The sequence below is a fragment of the Lycium barbarum genome, chromosome 4 (assembly GCF_019175385.1).
Source record: "Lycium barbarum isolate Lr01 chromosome 4, ASM1917538v2, whole genome shotgun sequence".
NCBI lineage: Eukaryota > Viridiplantae > Streptophyta > Magnoliopsida > Solanales > Solanaceae > Lycium > Lycium barbarum.
This window is the reverse complement of record NC_083340.1, coordinates 9,213,728-9,236,833: the sequence shown is the minus strand read 5'-3', so window position 1 is coordinate 9,236,833 and position 23,106 is coordinate 9,213,728. Positions and strand designations below refer to the sequence as shown.

At 35.1% G+C, this 23,106-nt stretch overlaps 4 protein-coding genes across 5 annotated transcripts; 2 read left to right on the top strand and 2 right to left on the bottom strand.

Moving 5' to 3' along the window:
- Positions 1-2,262: 2,262 nt before the first annotated feature.
- On the bottom strand, positions 2,263-5,172 carry LOC132637130 (uncharacterized). Its single transcript, XM_060354271.1, has 6 exons — positions 4,625-5,172; positions 4,506-4,582; positions 4,000-4,409; positions 3,381-3,465; positions 2,633-3,282; positions 2,263-2,562 (listed from the first exon to the last, which is right to left on the bottom strand). The coding sequence occupies exons 1-6, from the start codon at positions 5,170-5,172 to the stop codon at positions 2,263-2,265; spliced, it is 2,070 nt and encodes a 689-aa protein (XP_060210254.1).
- Positions 5,173-11,747: 6,575 nt separating this feature from the next.
- Positions 11,748-15,530, top strand: LOC132635134 (uncharacterized). The gene is made up of 7 exons (XM_060351396.1): positions 11,748-12,136; positions 13,404-13,574; positions 14,025-14,189; positions 14,265-14,429; positions 14,634-14,768; positions 14,987-15,084; positions 15,171-15,530. Exons 1-7 carry the CDS (start codon positions 11,960-11,962, stop codon positions 15,361-15,363), a joined length of 1,104 nt encoding a protein of 367 aa, XP_060207379.1. The 5' UTR covers positions 11,748-11,959; the 3' UTR covers positions 15,364-15,530.
- Positions 15,531-16,718: 1,188 nt separating this feature from the next.
- On the bottom strand, positions 16,719-20,607 carry LOC132635133 (FHA domain-containing protein At4g14490-like). Its single transcript, XM_060351395.1, has 2 exons — positions 18,896-20,607; positions 16,719-17,467 (listed from the first exon to the last, which is right to left on the bottom strand). The coding sequence occupies exon 1, from the start codon at positions 20,433-20,435 to the stop codon at positions 18,930-18,932; it is 1,506 nt and encodes a 501-aa protein (XP_060207378.1). The 5' UTR covers positions 20,436-20,607; the 3' UTR covers positions 16,719-17,467; positions 18,896-18,929.
- A 908-nt stretch (positions 20,608-21,515) lies between these two features.
- LOC132635132 (uncharacterized) lies at positions 21,516-22,467 on the top strand. Of its 2 annotated transcripts, none has more exons than XM_060351393.1 (3): positions 21,516-21,672; positions 21,778-21,923; positions 22,192-22,467. In XM_060351393.1, the coding sequence occupies exons 1-3, from the start codon at positions 21,667-21,669 to the stop codon at positions 22,208-22,210; spliced, it is 171 nt and encodes a 56-aa protein (XP_060207376.1). In that variant the 5' UTR covers positions 21,516-21,666; the 3' UTR covers positions 22,211-22,467. The 2 variants fall into 2 exon arrangements, with proteins under 2 accessions (XP_060207376.1, XP_060207377.1); XM_060351394.1 differs by having other exon boundaries at positions 21,778-21,927.
- The last annotated feature ends 639 nt before the right edge of the window (positions 22,468-23,106 follow it).

Genomic DNA, 23,106 nt, shown 5'->3' with positions numbered 1-23,106 from the left:
AATTAACATCTCACCATTTGAGTTGTTTCAAATATTTATTAAAATGCTGCACAAACCCGCATTTTCTTCTACTTATATGCAAATTATTATATTTTACGTAAATCTTATTTTACATAGCATTATTATTTAAAGCCTTAGCAATATTTATAAGTCTTATTTAAATAGCATTATTATTTAAAGCCTTATCAACATTTATAAGCTTTATTTTAAATGGCATTTGAAGTTTCCTTTTATTGCCAATTATTATATTTTTACAAGTCTTGTTTAAATAGCATTTTTTTAAAGCCTTAGCGATATTTATAAGTATTATTTTAAATAGCATTATCTTCCTTAAAAACCTTAGCAATATTTGCAAGCCATTTTCTTAAAATTTAAATGTTATATTTACGTCTTTAGCCCTAATTAATTAACCTAAGTTTGGACGGTAAACCATAATTAATGGATTCTAAAGGATGCCTAATCCCTTCCCTTTAGGATAATCTAGAACCCTTACCTAGAATCACGCTAATTAAGCAGACCATTAACAGATGTTTAGTTACCTTTACCTTAGTTAATAATTCGGTGCCCTAATTCTCCATTAAATTAATTAGGTGGCGACTCCTTAAAATAAAATAAATAGAAATCACCAATATGTTGTACTCTAATTTAACGCGTTTAAAATGGGGTATAACAGACCCTACAGTGAATTGACCCTGACTTCATTCCTCCAGATTAGTCTATCTAATTCTTCAGATCTTGAGGGAGTAAATCTCTCAACATTTGTTCATTCCACTGTCCTCCCTCAGCTGCCTCCTGGACTAGTACAACTGACAGGTCACAATTTAAGTTTAATGGGGTGACATGATATAGTGCACCCAGACCTGTCCAATTATCCCACCAAAAGTAGGAATTACCCCGCTTGATCAGCCACCAAATGTCATGTTCCACCTCATCTTTACATTTGAGCATTTTTTCCAGCAGTAAGTGCTTGTCTTTGCTTGATCAACCATAATATGATGTTTTTTCAAATACTTATTGGTCATATATCTCCTCGACAATGATTCTTTAGTCCTCATGCTCCACCATAGTTTAGCAAATAAAGCCTTTGATATATCTTGCAAACTTCTGAACCCCATTCCTCCCTCTTCATGTGGATGGCACAAAACAGTCCATGTAGCCTAATGTTTGCTAGAATTTCCCACTGAATTACTCCAGAAAAATTTAGCAAACATCCTATGCAATTGTGCTAGAACTCCAACAGGGGAATCACAAGCTAATAATAGATGAATAGGCATACTTTGGAGCACATGTTTAATCAAAGTTGTCCTTTCTCCAACTGACAACAATTTTCGAATCCAGGAGCTCAATATATTCTGCACCTTATCCAGTAATTCCTTATAGAAGATATTTTGCCTCCTACTGTAATATACTGGAACACCCAGTTAAGTAAAGGGAAAGTCCTTCCTTGGGATATTAGTTACTGAAAAAACTAGATCAACCAGTCCTTGAGATATTTGGTGATGCATAAAAACAACACTTTTGGCCTTGTTGATCTTTTGTCCACTAACAGTCTCATACTTTGCCAAAGTATCCATCACCAGTTCTAAAGAAAATCTGTTTGCATCTGCAAAAATAATCGTGTCGTCAGCATATGCTAGGTGATTCACATATGGGCTCCACTTTGGCATTCCAAATTCTTTGTAACCATCCTTCTGATGCAGTGCATTTAAGCCTCTAGATCTTTTGTCCACTAACAGTCTCATAATCAAGCCTCTAAAAGATCACCCTGCTTCACCGCTCTAGTAGACTTAAAGAAACCATATGACTGCCCATTAACTAAAACTGAATACCAATTATTGGATATTATTCTGTACACCATATCAATCAATCTCCCTCCAAATCCCATCTGTCTCAAAACTTTAGTCAAGAACAACCATGAAACTCTATCATAAGCCTTTGTCATATCTAGCTTGATTACCATATTTGCAGGCTTCCCCCTAATTCTGATATCATGGACTATTTCTTATTCAAGCAGGATGTTCTCCATTATACTTCTTCTCTTGACAAAACCTAATTGTTGTGGAGATATAAGAGTTGGAAATAGATCCACCAATCTATCATGAATGATTCTTGAAAACACCTTACTGGTAATATTACTGAGACTAATAGGCCTCATGTCTGAAAAAGTAGTGATATCTTTCTTCTTAGGAATCAACACTAAATTAGTGGTTGTGATGTATCTAGGAACCTCATGTCCACAGAAAAAGGATGTCACCATTTTTGTCATGTCCTTAGCAATGATATCCCAACAAGGTTGATAAAACTTCCAGTGTATCCATCTGGGCCTCCTGCACTGTCTGGATTCAGCCCAAATATTGCCTTTTTGATCTTATCTTCCTCTAGAAACTCTTGTATTCTATCATTCTGCTCTGCTGAAATCATCTTTGGTATGTTTTGTAGTATGTCAAAATCAGAAGGAATATTCTTTTCTCTGAATTGATCAGCATAAAATCTGATAGCTTCTTGAGCAATATCTTCCTCTGTTTCCAACCAATCACCCGTAGGATTTTGAATCCTCTTTAACTGAATCCTTCTTCTTTGTCCATTTAAATGAGCATGGAAAAACTTTGTGTTTCTATCTCCATCATCAAACCATTGCATTCCTACTTTTTGCTTCCAAAATTTCTCCTGAATAAGATTCAGCCTGCACCTTCTGAAGCCTCTCTCTGTTCATGCTAGTAGGTTGCTGCTCAAATTCCTGCTCATGTACCTGAACTACCTCCTCCAAAGTAGCTATGTGTTTGAATATGTCTCCAAAAGTATCCCCACTCCATTTTGCCAGTGCCTTACCTACCTTTTTCAATTTATTGTGGAAATTAAAAAAGGGGTCAGGACTGTGCCATTCCTGCCAGTTCTCTTTTACCACATCCAGAAAAGTTTCATACTCCACCCAGAAATTCAAGAATTTGAAAGGTTTCTTGATTGGAGTAGTGTCCACTCTGGTAGTTATGGCTAAAGGAGAATGATCAGAACCTTTCTTAATCAGATGTTCCACTTCAAAGTTAGGATACAGCTGTTGTAAAGCTTGATTTCCCAGACACCTATCTAATATCTTGAATATACAAGCATCATCTGATCTCTCATTCCACCAAGTATACATTCTTCCTTTAAATCCTATATCTGTTAATTGGCATATGTTTATACAATGTATAAAATCTTCTGTTTCTGAGAATGATACTGGAAATCCTCCATATTTTTTAGAGTCATCTGTAATTTGAAATCTCCTCCCACTAACCAAGGTAACTGCATGTTTGTTGTAATGCCATACAGATCATCTCACAAAGCAATCCTAGTGTTCCTGTCTGTGCTAGCATATAAAAATGTCACACATAACTCCTGACCATCATCAGTATTAGTTAGTTTTATTGACAACATCTGATCAGTATCCATTTGAATCTCCACCTGCATCTTACCTTCAACAAAAACCTAGATTTTGCCAGTTATGTTGTACCATGCTGTCCCCATGTTAAGCCATAACTTATACATGTCAATGGGCCTATAGTATTGAAAAGGCTCCATAAGAGCTATGAAACTGAACTGCTTTTGTCTATTAAGTAATACCACTCTTTCAAAGGCCTGTTGAGTATTAACAGACCTTATAGTCCAAATAAGTGAGCTATTCATTGAGAATTGGTCTTAGCATAAGCCTTCCTTGTTAGTACACCTCCCACCACCTTAGGAGGTACACTTTTATCCCTTGTTTTATTCTGTCTCACGTCTTTCTTTGCCTTGTTCACCTGTCTTGGAGACATATCCCCTTTGTTGCACATATCTATTGCTGCTGAAGTATTTTATATATCATTATCATCACCAATGTCCACTTCCTTCTCAGCATATGCATCTTGTTGTTTATTTATGCATTGTGTTTTATTGTCATGCTCTTTGCCTGTTTCCCCTCCCCTTAATTCCTCCTTGTAATTTTCGTTTGTAATAGTTGCTTTATTACTATTTTCCCCCCACCTCCCTATCAGTTTGCTCTGGTTGACTACAAGTTGTTTCAACGTACCCTTCATAACTATCTGCCACTGCTGATGTTTCTGTTCCTATTGATTGTGCAGGGTTTTCATAAATAGCAAGTTGGTTCTCCACTTCTTCCCCATCAGGAGGTTTTTCTGGTAAGTTCCTAACTCTTTCCTCATTTCCATCCTCCTTTCCTGAATTCCCATTGATTTGTATCTCACCTGCTTGGGAAACTTCTTGATCATCTATCTTCTTCTCAATTTGTACTGCTTCTTTTGTTGCATCAACCTCCATATCAATGATTGTTCTCCCAGAGTCTTGTGTATCTGATTTACTTTGTCCCTGCTTGTCATTGTTGTTCCTATTATCTGTTGTTTGAGGCTTGCCCTGTGCTTGCTTATTCTTATCATCTGTTTTAGGATCTTTTTGGTTTTACTAAGCTTCACTTTTTTGTCCTGACTGTTGTCCAAAAGTTGTTTCCACCCATGTCTTTGTTGTCTCTTTACCTGCCTCGATTTGAACTCCATGTTGTTTCTGTGCCTCCCCTTTTTTCTCCAGATCTTCCTCCAGATTTTTCAATGTGCTAAACTTGTTACCGGTATTAGTAACAATCTATTTTGCATGCCAATTTCCTGGATTGCCAATCATCTTTCCACTAGGCAATATCCTTGCAGAATTATGATAACCTCTATTGTTATACTTTCTAGTGCCCTTGTTTATACCTTTCCCTTTCTTCTTAGAATCATCATATGTCTTGTTATTATTGATATTCTGATTTTTCTGATTTTGCCTTTGTTCTACCACCTCCTTAGTGCTATCTGCTTTCACTATATTATTATTTTTCCTCCCCATTGTTGACCACTCTAGTGCCAATTTGTTGCTTTGCTTGATCTTCCTTTGTGATTTCTTCCACTTTGTATTCCTCTCCTTCATTCTCATATTGTGCAAGTTCTGCATTGAGTACCCTACAATCATATTCATCATGTCCTTACAGTCTACATTCTTTGTAATACTTTGAAAGACAGTCATAATGTAGTTGCACCCAAACAGTCCTTGTTGCCCCTGTTTTTCATCTTCTATATCCATTCTCACTGCTTTGGGCAAATCTGCAAGTAAATCCACTAAAACTTTGACCCTAGCACAACTAGGTCTAGTTTTATTGATGGTAGCCATATCTAAGTGTATTGGTGTTCCCACAGCAGATGCTAAAGTAAACAGAGATTCTTTCACAAAGTATGTTGACAGTAAGTTAGGGAATGAAATTCAGGCCATTGCCTTAGAAGTTTCTTCATCAATCTTGAATTTTGAATCATAGATTAATGGTCTCATTTGATATTCATATCCCTCTCTATCATGAATGTAATAGGCAAGCTTTGATGTTAGATTAACAAAGTCTTCCCATAGTGATAATCTCATAAGCACATGCATGTTCCTGAAGAACCCTACTTTAAACTCACCCTTAATTCCACATTGTGCAGGTATAATTTCCTTCAATTGTTCCAGATCCGACCATCTATACGAGAACTTTCCAACTACTGCATACTGGAGATTTTCTAACAGATTCATCCCGGCCACTTCATCTTCAGTCCATTTTACATACGGTTGTCCTTGTAAAAAAGATATTTTCTTGATTGGTATTGGGTGTACTTGTGGTTGAGTAGTATCATCTAGTACAACAGGTTTTAATTAATTAGCATATTGCACTTTTGCAGGGACAGTTTGTGAAGTACTAGCAGTCTGTATGTCTAAAGGTGATGACTGGTCAGCCCCCATGGTGGCCTGTCCAGTAGCCATGGCGGCCATGTTCAAGTTTGAGATGTGTGATTTAGGTTTTGCATGAAAATAGGAAGAGAGAGAAGAGAGCTTTTTTCCTTTTGTGGAGTAGTCGGTTGCTGGGGTAGATCTAAATAACAATTTATACTCTTGAAAAGTAATATCACTCTTTAGCAAGTAAAAAAAAAAAAATACTTTACCCTTCCATCTCTTAAAGAGATCTAGCGATGTCAAAGCGGAATGATGTTGACATCTCCTATTTTGATATCAGCGATTTTTCAAACTGTAACAAAGATGAATCTCCTTAAAATTATTGTTGAATATACCACAAATTATTACAGTTGAAAATTACAATAACATGAACAAAAATGAATAACTAAATATTCAGGCTGAGGCGTGGATATCTCGCTCTCTTTAAGGAGATTCAAGCCCACTGCAGTATAATCTTCACCGGTCCAGCAGTAATACTCTGACTTGTCCCCTCTAGGATACAATAGCCCGTCAACGTTGTGTGACTCAACCAACTCCGGACTAGTTGAAGAGTCCAAACCTCCACCAATAAGAATACATTTCAAACCTCCACCAATAAGAACACATTCCTTCAACATAAAATTACTCTCTTTTCTCTAGTGAATAAGTTGGAGACTTAGAATTATTTTCTTTGCCTCAACTCTCTCTCTCTCTCACTAGTCCAACCTCACTACACACTATAGTATTTTCAATACTTCACACAATATAATATTTTTCTACCCACAAGAAAGTAAGAATGACTTCTATTTATAGGTGAAGAATTCATCCTTCGAATGAATTGGATGAAAAAGTGGATTAGTGGGGTATTAAATTTGTGAGAATGTGGAGTAGTAATGATGGAGTAGTAATGAGTTAAAGGTTAAGACAATTACAATAGAATTATGATCTCATTCATCCCCTAACTCAAATGAGTAATGAAATGGTGGTTATGAGAATTTCAAAGGGTAAACACATGCTACACGTGAAATGGAAAAATGCAGCAAATTGTGTTACTTTAGTATGAGTCACTTTAATATAATATTTCTAATATTAAAATGCTCAAAATATCCAACAAAAAACAAATCTATTGTTGTGCAGATTCGAACTCCTGACGTATAGAATATAATGGACGTGCTTTGCCATCGAACCAAGAAGCTTTATCTGTCAAGCAATGTCATTCTAAACTAATTATCCTATTCTGTTTCAGCATATTTCGGTGTAAAATTTCCTGATCAAGGGCTATCGGACACCCCTTGGTATAACGTTCGTCCGCCTCTAGGAGTAAGGTCTTTGTACATCCTCTTCTCTCAGACTCTACTTGGGGACTGCACTGGATATGTTATTGTTGTTGGCGGCGGCGCTGATGTATCCCCATTTTCCTCAAACGGCGGCACTGGTCAAAGAACTCTACTTTCTAAAAACTAAGCTCTTTGCAATTAACGCCACAACCCGCAACATGACCGCAGTGGAACTTCACTCGATCTCCATTTTTGACAGAGCATGAAGGTTTTAGTGGTGACTTACGGTGAGTTTTGCAACGATTTTGCGGTTAAAGAAGCATAAAGCACTCTGCAATGAAAGAAGATGACATAGTTTATGTGCTTAACGTAACTATCTAATGGACGAATGAAACACACGCAAAAAAAAAAAAAATGAATCGAAAATATCTAATTGGAACACTTTATTAGGAGTTGAGATGTTCAATTGAAACATGATTTAATTTAGTTGGAGTGTCTAAATGAAATATTCTGACAAGTTCAAGGGGCTACCTATACATTAAGCCTAAAATTAATGGTAAACTTCATAAACCTTAGATCATACATGGAAGTATGGAAGTATTTTCATATGCATGAAATATGAAGCTTCCTCAAACTGTATTCATCTTCATACTTTCTACAGCATGGTAAATGACTAGAAGTTTTACCTTTCCTTATTTTTACTGTGTTACAATTTACACGGTAAAATTTCCCGTTTAATTTTTTTTCCTTTTCCTTATTTTATTTTATATACTTTTTTCCCGATGGCAACTTTTTCTTTAACCTTCATGTTTTAGTTTATTTCGTCTTTTCCACTTTTGGAGACATTTTTACCTTCTTTCACTCTTTACGCCGTAACGCGGTAGGTAGGGAAAAGGAAACTAATTTCTAATAGAAGTAAGTCCCGTTTTAATAGAATTTAACCTTTTGCATTGCAGGCCCAGCAAATATTCCTTTTTATTTGAAGAAAACAAATGAAGGAAATTGATGATTCTTCCTTTTTTTGGCATCCAAACCTAACCTCTTTTTAAGGAAAAGGAAAAAAAGAAGAGAAATCTTTTTGAAAAAAAAGTTTACTAAACATGGCTTGCTAGATTCATATGAAAATAGAAAGAAGAATATCTTTTTGCTTTTGGTTTAACGAGGAATAATTATTCTCTTAAACTCACTAATAATGTAAACTAATTTTCTTCCGTTTTCTCTTTTGTACTTTCATTCACTTTCCTTTCAATAAAAGCTATCCGCATCAAGTTGAATAAGATATGCATTTTCACTTTAATTTGTTGATTATGCAAAGTTGTTCTTTTTCCCTTCAAATTAAAAGGTTCATATTTTAGAAAATTGAGGTGTTTGACCATAGCTTTTAGGGGGAAAATTATTGTTTTTGAACAGCATAGAAACAATTTTTTAGAAGCTAGTAAAAGTAACTTTTTCATAAACACTTGGAATATTGGCCAAGCACAAAGTATTGTTTCAATATTGGCAAAAATATTTTTCAAATCGATTAACCAAACACAAATTGCTAGTACTCTACAACAATATTTTTCTACAAGCACTTCTAACAAAAAATATTTTTTAAAATAAGTAGATTTTGAAAGCTTGTCCAAACATGTTATTCTTTTCATTCATTTTTACTCGTCCACTTTTGACTTTGCACACCCCTTAAAATGAGGTATATATTTTACTATAATACCCATGTTAATTGGTAAGTGCCAAGTGTCACATTAGAAAAAAAAATCCCAAAATAAGTGTCACCTTAGGAATTCAAGACAAAAATTGGCAAGTGTTTCCAACTATGTCCTTAGCATTAAAGAAATAGTCTTCTTTAATGTTGCTCAATTTTCAAAAAACATCTACATGGATAGTTTAGTAAATCTCACATTGTATTTATTGATTTCTTAATGGGCGTGATTTTTGTTAAGGTGACACTTATTTTGAAACGGAAGAAGTATATAATCTCAATAGACTTGGATAATAATTTGAAATGAATAATCAATATTAAGTAAAAGTAAAAAATTGTTTTTAATAGATTGTACAAATAAAAATGAAGGAAGAGAGTTATAAGTACTCCTTTTGTCCAATTTATGCGAACTCATTCCTTATTAGTCTATGTAAAAAAGAATGACATTTTTTTATATTTAGAAATAATTTATCTTTATACAATGATTTATAGCCACACAAAATATATGTAACTCATTTTACATCACAAGTTTAAAAGTCTTCTCTATTTTTTTAAAATTTTGTGCCTAATTAAAAATGGGTTCACGTAAATTAAAATAAAGGGAGTATATGATTAGGGTAAGTTTTTATTACCCGGTCCGAGTTTTCAAACAACACATCAGTCTCCAAGAAATCCGTGAAGTAAGACCAATGAGTTAAGGAAAACGTACCAAAATGGGACAGAGAGCATAGGCTGTCTGTCTCTATTGTATTTGGTCGTTTTTTGTAGGTCACTGTTGAATCGAGACGTAAATGTGGATAGGTACCTAGGCAAGTTGTACCCGTACTACTACATTTGACAAAAAACCTTTTTATATTCCACAAAAAGAAAGAAAAACAGTACAAGGATTCCATCAAGAAAAGGATATTCTAAATATTTAATACGTAACATTTTTTAACTCTGTAATCTTACAACTTGCAAGAACAAGATAAACTTTTTCATATTTATAAAAGTTTAATGATTAAGGACACTCTGATTCTGCTTGTAGAGATGTGGAAATGAAAGATGGAGGTGGTGTTTTTTTAATGGTTTTGTTTAATTTTTTGGAGATTCATTTTTTCAATTTTCTTAGTGTCTTGGTATTCGCTTTGTGCTTCAATATATTTGGATTTGTGTGGAAAGTGGAGCGTCAAAGTTTCCTTATAAAAAACGGCTGTATTTCAAGGTTGAAAATTGAAATCTTTAGCTATGAATGGACCGATATTTACTATTTTATCGCAATCTTTGATGATCAATTTAATTTTTGAAAAAAAAAAATTGGGGGAAGGGGAGGGGGGGGGGGGGGGGTAGATCTAAATTTAAAGTTTATAAATTTCTACGACGATCTCAAATTAATATATAATAATTAAATTCAAAAGCTAAATATTTATAGGTTTGTAGTAAGTTTAAAAAGTGTAGAATAACATGGTTCTTCGTTGTTTGATATAAAGAAGGTTAGAAGACATATGTATAAAAGCTACTAACTTCACGTCGACTAATAATATAGTCTATTGTAAATCTGTTTTTGGAGGGTTTGTTTGAAGTTCATGGTATTTAGGGATTGTTGTTTGAGAAAATTCGTAATAGGTTAGTAAGATGGTTTCATATAAATATAAATATCGCATAAATTTTTTATTGGATTGAAAGTTAGGTACTTCGTGATTCTTGAAGCACGTCTTTTTCGAGGATGACACATATCCACGATTGCAGGTCAAGTCCATGCACATATATCCAGAAGGATCCCATATCCAAGAATTATACAAAGGAATAGGATAAGATCTCTATTGGTATAATATATTGACTTTAATAAGTGGGGGCCATCATCAATAATCTAAAGAATGTCATATATGATCAATATAATGAAAAATTAAAATTTCCAATATGCAATTGGAGTAATAGAGGGAGATGAGACAGGTAGTATTGATACCTTGAAATGGAGTAGGTGGTGAGAAAAGCAAATGGAGTAGGTGGTGAGAAAACAAAACAAACATAACTACAAAGGGCGGAGTTCAGCATAAAGGCATAACCCATGACAATAGATGAACATGATAGAGTAGTGGGATATTAATTCAATAGCGAATTATTTTTTTGAAATGCTAATATGCATTCATTCATAAATGCTAATACGGATTTGAAAAGACGTTCAAGTATATATACTATTTCAAATAATATTTGCAAAATGCTTGCCAAAATACACTCCATTTTTAATTCCAACTCCATAAATTTCAGATAAAATGAAAAATATTTAAAATATATGGCCAAACGCCTACTAAGATACAAAGCTGTAAGCGTCGGGAATATTAAAGCAAAATCCTTTTACTGACTAAATCAGCCTAAAAATCAAACCATATTAGCATTTGAACTAAAAATCAAACATAATCACAAAGGAAGGAGTTAAGCATAAAGGCATAATCATCTTAAATTACTCTTATTAATCATGCTTTGAAAATCTAAATTTGACTCCCAATATTTATGTAATTACTTAATGATGATGGTAAAATTGCAAAAAAACAAATCTCTCTTAATTTGCTAAAATTAACAAAATAAAAGAAAAAAATTATTTTTTGTAATATAAGAGACTAGTAAATGGGACCAAATCGAGGGAGCATTATTCTCCTTCACGTTTGCGGCTTTATGGTTTCACTGCAGCTGCTATGGATGAAAGATGGATGCATATTAGTCATAGTATGTTAGTTTCTCATTGACCATACATATGCACTAAACTTCATTAATTAGGATAAACTTCAGAATAATATCCTAAGACTATGGTAAGGAATTAATCTAATATTGTAGTTATATAATATCCCTTCCTTATAAAAATATTGCATCCAGTAATAACAAGTATAACACCTCAGATCTCTCTATATGTCTCTATCAGCCATACACACTTAGTCATGCAGCAGCGCAAATCCATAAATACCCATACGCAGTAAGAGAAAAAAACACGACACCAAAGTGAACAAAGTAATAATCTCTTCTTCTATGTTGTTCTTGCTAGCTTCTAAAATTTTCTGATTATTTTATTTTATTTATTATTCTTACCTTTTTATCAAGAAATAATACTAAGTATATAATGACAACTGGCCAACTTCTTATCTAGGTACATTGAAATCAACTATATAAATAGAGACCCCTGAGAGATTTGTGGAGACATTGCTAGCTCTGTTTTTCTCTCTGTTTATTTTTTCAAGAATTAAAAAAAAAAAAAAGTGAGTGATCAGCCATGGTAGCAATAGTGAAATATGGGATTATTGGTGTTGGGATGATGGGAAGAGAACATTTAATCAATCTTTATCATCTCAAAAGTGAAGGAGTTTCTGTTGTTTGCATAGCTGACCCACATGTCCCTTCTCAAAAGTATGCCCAAAAGTTAGCAGAATCCTTTAACTGGAATCTCCAGGTATGAATTAAATCACCTGCTACATTTATGTTTTCTTAATTACTTTTTCACTTTGCCTGTGTTCGTGCCAATTTGCACACAACTCGACTAATTTTACGTGCCCAAATCTTGAAATAACGGGATATGTATATATAATAAATTCCAAGATTCATAAACTTTAAATCCTGATAATTTAGCACAGATAGATGGGAAGAAATCACATTACATTTTTGTCTATGCTACAATTTGAATCCTAATATTCATGTTTTTTGTTCATTACATTGACGACTAGGTTGCATGCTTGGGTGCGACTTTTCTTAACATAACATAAAAAATAGCGCGTTCAAAGCCGCATTCAAGATTTAGATTAGTTTTTCAATTCTTTTTGGCTATGTATACGTAATCCGAGTTGAAATTAGTGGATACATTTGTTTGTTGCCCTAAAGGCAAAAAGGGCAGTGGATCCATCTCTGCCGGAGTTTCCAAATATTGTTACTGTTGTTGTCACACGATCAACGTATCGTGTCTAGATACAATGAATGTTCTGGCTTTAGAATTTGTTACTAAAAAGTTTTGAAAGTAAAAAAGGGAACTGTTACATTCTTGACTGTTATGGAGTTTTAATAATCTTCACTGTTCTGGTCAACTTCTATAATCTGTTGGCCAAGTTTTGATATGTTGAAAGTGTTTATTTTAAAGAATGGAGATGTTTGGCCAAGCTTTTAATGTAAAATAGGTGATTTTAATTTTTCTAAGACAAGTTTACACGTATAAAAATTTATATTTACTAAATCAAAAATAATTAAACACTTAAAGAGTAACAGTTCCTTTTTTTTACTTTCAAAACTTACAGTAACAAATTCAAAAGCCAGAGCATTCATTGTATCTAGACATGATATGTTGGATCGTGTAACAGTAACAGTAACAATCTTTTGAAACTCCACCATTAGTAATTTGCTTTAGGCTAATAGTTTGAAAAAGTGTTTTTAATTGTCAAATTACTAACAACCAAAATGGGAAAATCACGCTCTATGTCTATTTTTAAAAATATCTAGGCCACGTAGCCCATACTTTGTGTATAAACACCCGATTTTCAACATAATTGTGTATAAATACCTTTTATACATTTTATATAAGGTGGATACATTATGTATAATGTTTTCCACCCTGGTATAATGTTGTATATTGGGCTACGTGGCGAAAATATTTTCACAGCCTGTATATTTTTGGAGAGATCTTTACTGTTTTTTGTCGACCTTTACAAAAAATTCCTTGTTTTTGCATAAAGGTTTTTGCAGGGCACAAACAGTTGTTAGAAAGTGGGCTCTGTGATGTGGTGGTCGTTTCAACTCCAAACATGACTCACTATGAGATTCTCATGGACATCATTAATCACCCAAAACCCCATCATGTTTTGGTGGAGAAGCCTTTATGCACAAATGTTTCAGACTGCAAAAAGGTCAGTAAGATGATTCAAAGCTAATAGAGTACATGTTCTTCGTTGATTTCTTGTTCAACATAGGAATAATGGGGAGTTTCACTTATTTTTTTACCACTACGGAAGTCCAATACAAAGTTGTAAGTCACGTACCTATTGTTTTCTTAATCTTCAAACAGTAACACCTTCACATAAAATGGAACGGATGGAGTACTATATATACATAAAAAATAATTTTGATTTTCTGTAAGCGAACCTAGCACCCCCCTATTCCACCGGAAAGAGCAGCTTCAAAAATATACACTTTAATAGTGCATGATTGGGAGTGTCATTAGCACAAATATTTGCATGTATTTTAATTTTTGGCAACTGCTTTCTAGTACTATGAAACCTACACTCTGCACTCTCCTCAACCTACACTCTGTACTCTCCTCTATCATCATGGGAAATGGTTTTAAACTATGGAATCAGGTTATAAGTGCTGCCAAAGGGAGATCAGATATGCTGGTACAAGTTGGGCTAGAGTACAGATATATGCCACCTGTTGCAAAGTTGATAGACATAGTTAAAGAAGGAGCTTTAGGAATTGTCAAGATGGTTGGAATTCGAGAACATCGATTTCCATTTCTTGTTAAGGTAATTCATAATTGAGTCCACAACTTTTGCTTCCCTTTGTAGTCACAAATTCTAATGGATTATGCTTTCTTATAGGTCGATAATTGGAATCGCTTCAATTGCAACACTGGGGGAACTCTGGTAGAGAAATGCTGTCATTTCTTTGATCTCATGAGGCTTTTCACTGGAGCTAATCCTGTTCGTGTGATGGCTTCTGGATCGATGGATTTGAATCACAAAGATGAAGTATATGATGGACGGGTAATTTACTTATGAATTAGATATAAATAATGTATAGAAGCAGTTGATCACTATCAGGTAGTTTAGGGTTGACGACTGGCTAACTCGACGTAAGTTTTTCAATGATTAAGATAAAGCAGAGTAAGCATGTTTAATTAAACATGGTTTTGGCAAATGTTAGTCTTGTGTGACATGGCTTTAACTACTTCTCTTTTCGACATTCAGGTGCCTGACATGATTGACAATGCTTATGTAATTGTGGAATTCGACAATGGTTGTCGTGGCATGCTTGACCTCTGTATGTTTGCTGAGGGAAGTAAAAATGAGCAAGAAATATCTGTAGTAGGTGACATTGGAAAGGTGATTCTCTTTCCCTTCTTTACCCCTTGTTCTTCTTGACTCCCTTGTCTCAATTCGTGTACCCTTTTTCTGCCTTGACTTAATCGGATGTTGTATAAATTCCCACTTATAAATATCTGCCAACTTGCTAGTGTTGCTGAGTTAACTGGTTCACGTGAACACCGTAGATTTTGCTCTAAAATATCCTCTCATTTGATGTTCTTTATCACATTCAACAGGGTGAAGCACTTGTGCCTGAGAGCATTGTGCGTTGGGGTACACGAGCTGAAGGAAAAAATGGCATACAAACCTTCCTAGCTGAAGATAAGCGAATAAAGTAATTTCAATTGCCTTATCTTGACCTACTAAGTCTTTGCTATCGCGATAATTTATTCATATCTTCTATCAATTTTTCTTTGACAGATACGATGGGCTACATCATGGTTCAAGCTATTTGGAGCACCTCCAGTTTTTGTCAGCAGTAAGAGCAAGAGGAGAACAAGCTCCTGCTGTTGGTTTACATGATGGATTGGTTTCAGTAGCTATTGGAGTTGCTGCTCAGCTTTCGATTCAGAAAGGTCGATCTGTTACGATTGAGGAAGTCATGCATGAATAGCTTCCTCAATCCACCTAGTCTTGATGAGAATGTAGTAACAACACAAAGAACATGGGTATCTAGATCTTGATTTGTTCTTGACTTTTCAATTATTCATCATATTGATGTTGAAGAAATCATTTCACAAAATAGAAAGACTTTTAATACACCTTGATGCATTTGATCAATCTGTTAGCCAAGTAAATAATGCAAGTGGTGGGAGGGTCTATGTTCGTTATTGTTTTCTGATAAAAGTGGTGTTCACCAAGCTGGCGCGCATCTCGACTAAATTCACGGTACCTGTTAACTCGCACTAGCACGGGTATCAGGTAGCTCTATCCACCAAAGCTTGGACAGATGAAAGAGATCACTTAGTGTTTTTTTGCCTCAGGTGGAATTTGAGTTGCGACCTGATCGTTCTCAACCCACTTCATTGATCTCAAGGCCACATCCTTGAGTGCAGAGTCTATGTTAGTTTTGCTTTTCAAGTTCCAAAACTTGTTTGTTTCATTAATTAAAAATTGGAACAGTTTATATATTAATCTTCAATCTTCCAAATGGTTTGCGTACCAAAGGAAACTCATTACCATGCCACCGTAAAAGAGAAGTATTTGGTCAAGGTGGTTTTAAGTGCACTCTCTTTGAAATTTTACAAGCTGGGGTAGATTTCAGAGAAGTATTTGATGAGGTTATATCAAAACAGCTTCTGATAGATGGATGAGATGGAAATGCAGACTTGTGAGTTTAAAGACCCAAGGGCCAAGATGACTAATCAATAAATACTGGAATGGGTACAAATAGTTGTAGATTCTGATATCACCACAGATAACTGGTTTCTGTCACTCCTTGTTGGCCAAGCAGCATGCCAGGAAAAAAAAAATGGTACAAAGCAAAATCTATTATTTAACTGGCGTTGCTTCTCTTCAATTCTAACCAAGTGCATAATCTCCATTTCTTTCACCAAATGTCGGTATCTCTTGTTTTCTCTTACATATGGTTTTGAATTCGATATTTGAAGCTTTAGTTTGTCTGGATGGAGGAGTGTCATGTGCTCTCTTGACATTGAAAACATTGCCTGCAATTTTCTGGTTGTCCAAGACTAGTCAATCTTAGTGTGATTCTGAAGACTTAATCATAAATGTACCATGAGTTTTGGTGTTAATCTATCTATTATTGGTGAGACGTTCACATGGTTCCAAATTGTTGTTATTAACAAGTGATGGTTTTTGTTCCCCATAAAATGCAGTCTTTAATGATTCGATAGGCATTTGTGAAATGCTTTTGTCATGTTAAATTCATTAGTAGGTGTTAATTTTAAAGTGTGCGCAAACCCAACTAAAGCAGTAGAAAGTATTAAGAAAGCTGATAAAACTCCAAACTGAGTCATCAACAAAGGCAAATCTTCTTAGAGCAAGTAGTATGTACAAGTGAAGCACTCAAGCACTTATAAATGCATAACAAACAGCAGCTCTATGTCAAAGTTGAGAAAGATGCAACAAAGACCAAAATCTAATAAGTCAGCCTAAACAATTTTAGTATCAGAAGCCTCAGCCCAGATGTACTGCCATTTGCCAGAACATGCATTATAACATCCTGTTCCTTCAGTTTGCAAGACAAACTTTTTCTTTAGGTCTACTGCTTCCTCCTCCCAGTTGCCAATGTCATTTCTGAAATTGATTATATACTGTTAAACCAGCCTTTAATCTTTATGTTGTTGAATCTCAGGCTCCATTGAAGTATGAAAACTTTTCGTCCCAAGGACATCCTCTTTCTGCATGACCACCACCATCATATCAAGGAAAATGACTCAATTTTATCATAATTATGTGGAACATCATAATTAGAGCAAATATGAATTCTCAGATTTTCCATTATCCTGCAACTGGCACTTCTTTCTTTCATCAAACTCAGAACTGTACCAATGGCAGATGCTACTTCCGCAAGGATCACAGCCAGACAATTAGCAAAAAGAAGCTTGAACCCCAACTGGATATATCAATAGACACCTACTATAGTCTATAAATCTCAGATACTTCGTCGAAATAGGGTATATTCTCTTCAGAGCATGACGCCTATATCAGTTATTTGTGTCGATGATCCTTTTTCTTGAAATAGCAATGCAAGCCTACAGTTCCAGCAAACAAACTGATCGAATAAATGGTATGGGACATGTAATACTGATCTGTAATGCATGTAAGAGTAGAGAAAGAAGGAAAAGCACTGATACTAACTAGTAGTAGCTAATAAGATAATCTATTATGGTTTCTTTCACGCATTCTCAGATGCAGCAAACAGCAGTTATTTTGTATCCATATTTTGTTTCTTTTTTGGGATAAAAGTGGTGTCCTTCTACAGCCCTTAACTAGAAATTCTGCAAAACTCTTGATCATATAAAATTTTACTTAAGCTTACTCTATCGAAGTAAAACCTATGCCACAGTCTGCTCTGGATGTTATAACTAATGCGGTTATTACAGGCGCTAATGCAACACCGCCAACCACCGACACATTGAGGCAAGTGATTTAATTTTATCATATTTATATGGAACAGCCTAATTTAGAGCAAATATCAATTTCAGATATTCCATTATCCTGAAGAGTTGATACTACTATTTTTTTCTTTCACCAACACAGAACAGTAGCCAATGGTAGATGCCACCTCCATGAGGATCAACAGCCAAACAATTAGCAATAACAAATTCAAATCCCAACTCAATATGTCAACAGATGCTTAGAAGTCTATAAATTTCAGATCATTTTGTCTAAGTAGGGTATTTTATCTTCAGAGGATGCCCCCTATTTCAGTTGTTTGTGTCAACAACCCATATTTCCTTAATATAGCAACAAATTCTGCAGTTCCAGGGAACAAACTATATAGTAAATGGCTGGTAGTTGGTACATAAAATAAAAGTTCACGGCAGGTAATAATCCGGAATCTATTTAAGATGCATACGGAAAGAAATAAAGGAAAGCAGTGATATTAACTAGTGCCAGGCTGCTAGCTAAGAAGTAAATCTGTCACGGTTTCTTTCAAGCATTCTCAGATGCAGCAAACAACAATTTCAATATATCCTTCTACAGACCCTATCAAGAAATTCTGCTAAATTCTGGACCATACAATATTGTATGATAGTAAAACGGAAACCTATTCAAATGCTAATGCCTATCTATTCTGTATTCTATTAGAATTGGAAATGACAGGTCGATATCCCACTTTTGGTGCCCCACAAGACATTGTTTTGGACTTCCGTGGTCTCCTAAACTATATTAACATCACTCAGATGATAATCATCCATGCTTTAAACTTGAGAAGTCATTGAGCATTGGACTAAGATACGCATCAGATTAATTCTCACATTAAAGAATAGGAATTTAACAACAAAACAAAAGTGTTTGTTATCAACAACTTAATTGCTTCAACTAAATGAGAATTTTCAGTTGTTGTAAGTAAACAAGGGCTCACAATACACAGATACAATAGAATAGCATTTACGCAAATAAGAAACTTCTAGAAAATGAATTCCCCCGAAACAAGCAATGCAAAAGAAAATTACCTAAGAATGTAAACCTCACTACTGATTCCTCAGTCTAACCCTTTGGTATTCCATCACAATCATTTGCATTCTTCTGCTGCAACATGAACTCCTGAAATTTCTCTGCTTTCTGTTTCATACCTAAAATCATCTCCTCAGTGGCATCAATTATTTGTTTTGGCAAATTAACCTCCAAATAATCAAACCACTCTCCAAGTGTCATTTTCTCTAAATCCACAACCTCCTCCATTTGAACTTCACTCGTGTTTGCATCACCAACATTACTAACTGCCACCTCCTCAAGTACATTTCTTTCAACTCCTTTATCGGCATTGTCCTCTACTGTTTCTTCACAATCTTTTTGGTCTCTTTCCAACTTCTCCATCGCCCCATCTTCCTCCGAACGCACCGTTGTTGTAGTGCTTCCCTTCCCCTTCCCATTCCCAAGTTGCTTCAATTCCATGCATTCACCTACATTTTCATGGAGATTTTCCACATCTTTCTCCTTCCTTAAACCCCTAGTCCTCCTCGTACACACTTTCTTCTCTTTCTCAACATCAATTGCTACAGAACTCTTAGCTTCCTCCACATTCTGTGCTCTCTTAGAACCCCTAGTTCTCCTCGGACTCGGTTTCCTCTCTCTATCTGCATCAACTACACCAAGACTCTCGACTTTCCTAGAACCACCCCTAGTCCTCCTCGGACTAGGTTTCCTTTGTTGCTCCACCTCAACTACAGCTAGACTTTCACTTTCCTCCACACCACCATCCCCATCTTTAACACTATCCGCTTTCCTAGAACCCCTAGTCCTCCTCGGACGTTTAGTCTCTCTTTCAACATCAATATTCTCAGCTTCCTCCACACCATCATCCACATCTTTAACACTCTCCCCTTTCTTCGAACCCCTAGTCCTCTTCGAACACCGTTTATTCTCTCTTTCAACATCAACTACATCAATATTCTCAGCTTCATTCACACTCTCTACTTTCTTAGAACCTCGAGTTTTCCTCGAATTCCCTTTCCCCTCTTTCTCAGCTTCAATTACAGTAAAGTTCTCAACTTCATCCACATTTCCAACCTCAATTTTCAAATTCTTAGCATTCCTAGTCGTTCTTTTGGGACCCACATTTCCAAACCCTAGCTCACTATTTTCATCAATCACCCCCAATCCCGCCTTACGCTTGGTGTTTCGTCGAGTATTTCTACCCTTAGGCTCAATTTCTTCAACTGGGTCAACCTCCATTGCTGAAATTTTGACTTTAATTGACGTCAATTCGCCGATTTTTACAACATCACCGTCGGTAAGTTTAGTGGATTGAGACGGGTCAATAGCGACAGTGTTGAGAAACGTACCGTTTGAGGATCCGAGATCATTGATGACCCATGACCCGGATTCGAAATGGATACTGAGGTGTTTAGAGGAGATACCAGGGTCTTTGATAGAGATTGTATTGCCACGGATGACCCGACCAATATGGATCTTTGAACCGGGTTTGTAGTCTAGATTTTGACCAGAAAGTGGACCTTTTTCCATTATAAGGTGTAGCATTGGTTCTTCCATTTTGTTTGCTACAGGTGATAATGGGAATTGGGTAGTAGTGTGAGTTGCAGAAGTGTAGGATTTCAAATTCTACATCAGAGGGAATTGAAAAAAAAGAAAAAAGAGAAAGAAAGAGACATAGGGAAATTACTATTCTGTACTTTTCTTGCAACTGCATGGTTTAAAACAAGAGAAATTGATCAAAATGGTACTTAGAGCCTGTTTAGATGTCTTATTTTAAGCCGCTTATAAGCTGCACATAGCTTATAATCTAAAAAAAAATAAGTTTGGTAGCCTAACTTAACGTTTTTGACTGTTTTTAACTTATAAGATACTTTAGATAAACTAAATTAAACAGGCTCAATTATATTTTTGAGCTTATTTTAAACACAATATCTTTAAACTGACCTGTCAAACATTCAAAAAAGTTGAAAACAGCTTATAAGTCAATCCAAACGGGCTGTTAATATATAGGGGTTGGGCTATTTTAGTCCTTGCAATATACCTCTTGATAAAAATAATCTTGACATAAGGGTCAAAAACACACACCAACTATTATTGCTTTTTGAGTTTCATATATAAACTCTCACTATCACTGTTTTTTCAGTTAAAGAATTTGCAATATGTAGTTACTACCATTGCTAATTGGAATGAAAACTTTAAGAATTTAGAAAAGATATAAACAAAAAGAAGAGGAGGAGAAACCAAACCTTCTTTTGGAGCAGTTGATGATATTATCGTGTAATAGTGTTCGAGACTTTATGTATTTTGTTTCAATAGGGTTGACGGGTAGGTTTAAGTTTTAGTTATAGCCCTCTCCATTTAAATTCATCCCAAGGACCAAATATCTAAAGCTATGTATTATAAATTATGATATATAAAATATATTTTTACATATGTATTTATTCAGTTCGGTTCGGTATTTTTTATATAATAAAAAATCTATCCTAATTATTCGGTACAGTTATCAATTTATTTTAAAACCTTTGATTTTATTTAAAAAAAACCTAAAAATTAATTCGGTACGTTACGGTTCGGTCGGTTTTTGAAAAACCATGGACACCCAATATTGAAAGTGACGAGACCAAGTCAGATACGTGAAAAGCATATATGCTAAAAACTGCCATTATGAGAAAAGAGAGGGGCAAAGTGTCGTTAACGCAAAAGTGATAAAAGGGGGAAAATCTTGTCGAGATCAAATCTTGAGTAGTAGTCTAGAACCTCGATCTGATCGATTTTAGCTTCGTAAACAATGCCCGTAAGTAGGGTTTTTCCGATTCAAATTTGTAAATTGTTGTTTCAGTTTTTGGATGGGAATTAGGTAAATTTTGATTTGAATTATTGATTGTTTGTTTGTGTGTAGATGACAGTGATAGAAGTGGAAGCACCGAGCCCAATGAGGTATATGATGGGAGCAGCAGTAATGATGATGGGGGTAGTATTGCCACTTGCTTATATGATGTTTAGGAACAAACGCGTTCCTTCCTCTTCTTCTTACTCTAAACAGACGTAGGTATTCTCTTTTCTTTTATCTAGAATCCTAATGTTACTTAAAAGACAAATTATGGACCTGAACACAGAGTTTATATGATGAATCCCAGTTAGTTTGGAATTGAAATGACTATGAATATACATTTTTCAGATATACGCAGATCCAGAAAGATGTTTTTTTTTCTTTTTTGGTTTAGTCAAGATTTATGCTTTGATGATGCTCTTTTGGTATATATGGTGTTTGAATTGGGTGATGCTAAGATGAAAACATCATCTTTATTTTCAGGAATAAGGTTCTTATATAGACTTTAGAGGCATACTGACAATGAGCTTCTGGAAAGGAGAAGAGGGTGGCACCTCAGCAATTCTTGTAAACGCATTAACTTTCGTATTTGGATTGACATCTCTTTATTGTTAATTTTTACTCAACGTTAGGATTCTTGTTTCCCCTAGTTTAGTCTGTGTTTTCCGCTCAAGCTGGCTTATCAGATCAAATAGAAAGGAAACCCACTTCTGCCTGTATTCTTATTATCTCCTATATATGGTGGATTATTGTTGTGAATGTCTGTTTCCTACTGTCAGCAAAACCTTGAGTCTTGTTGCGCTTAAACATAAGTATATTTTGTTGATCAAGTTGTAAGGTAATAGCTTGCGGTGATATATATCATGAGAATTGTTGTGTATCTTGATCTGCCTATATGACCATGAACCTGCAAATATTCCCAAGTCACGTGATGTTCATTGATTAGAATCAGCGCAGTACTGACAAATTGCAGTTAATTTTTCCATTTGTCGTCTCTTTCATTTCTTAACATCTGTAGTATCTTGGTTCTTCTTTTTGAACATAAGACTTCATTAGGCAGTATGAACTGCGTCCTGGCAGTGCATTACTACTAATGGGATTTATGGTGTGGGCTTGATTGCTATTTCACTTAGCTTTATTGATTAGTGTCGTGTGGCCTCATGTGATTCTGTTGATTTTTAACAAATAGGATTTACAGCAGTTGTCTCGTAGCTAATTTACAACTTTTGCTAATTTTTTCCTCATTCGTCATGTAATTGTGATATATTTTGATTTCAAGACGGATTGTTAGCTGTGCTTATAGGCTCCTCATTTATCCACGTGATTGTGATGATATTATAATTAGGTTCACTTTCAAAATTTATGGTTTACCACAGTGTTGAGTAATTGTAATAGATA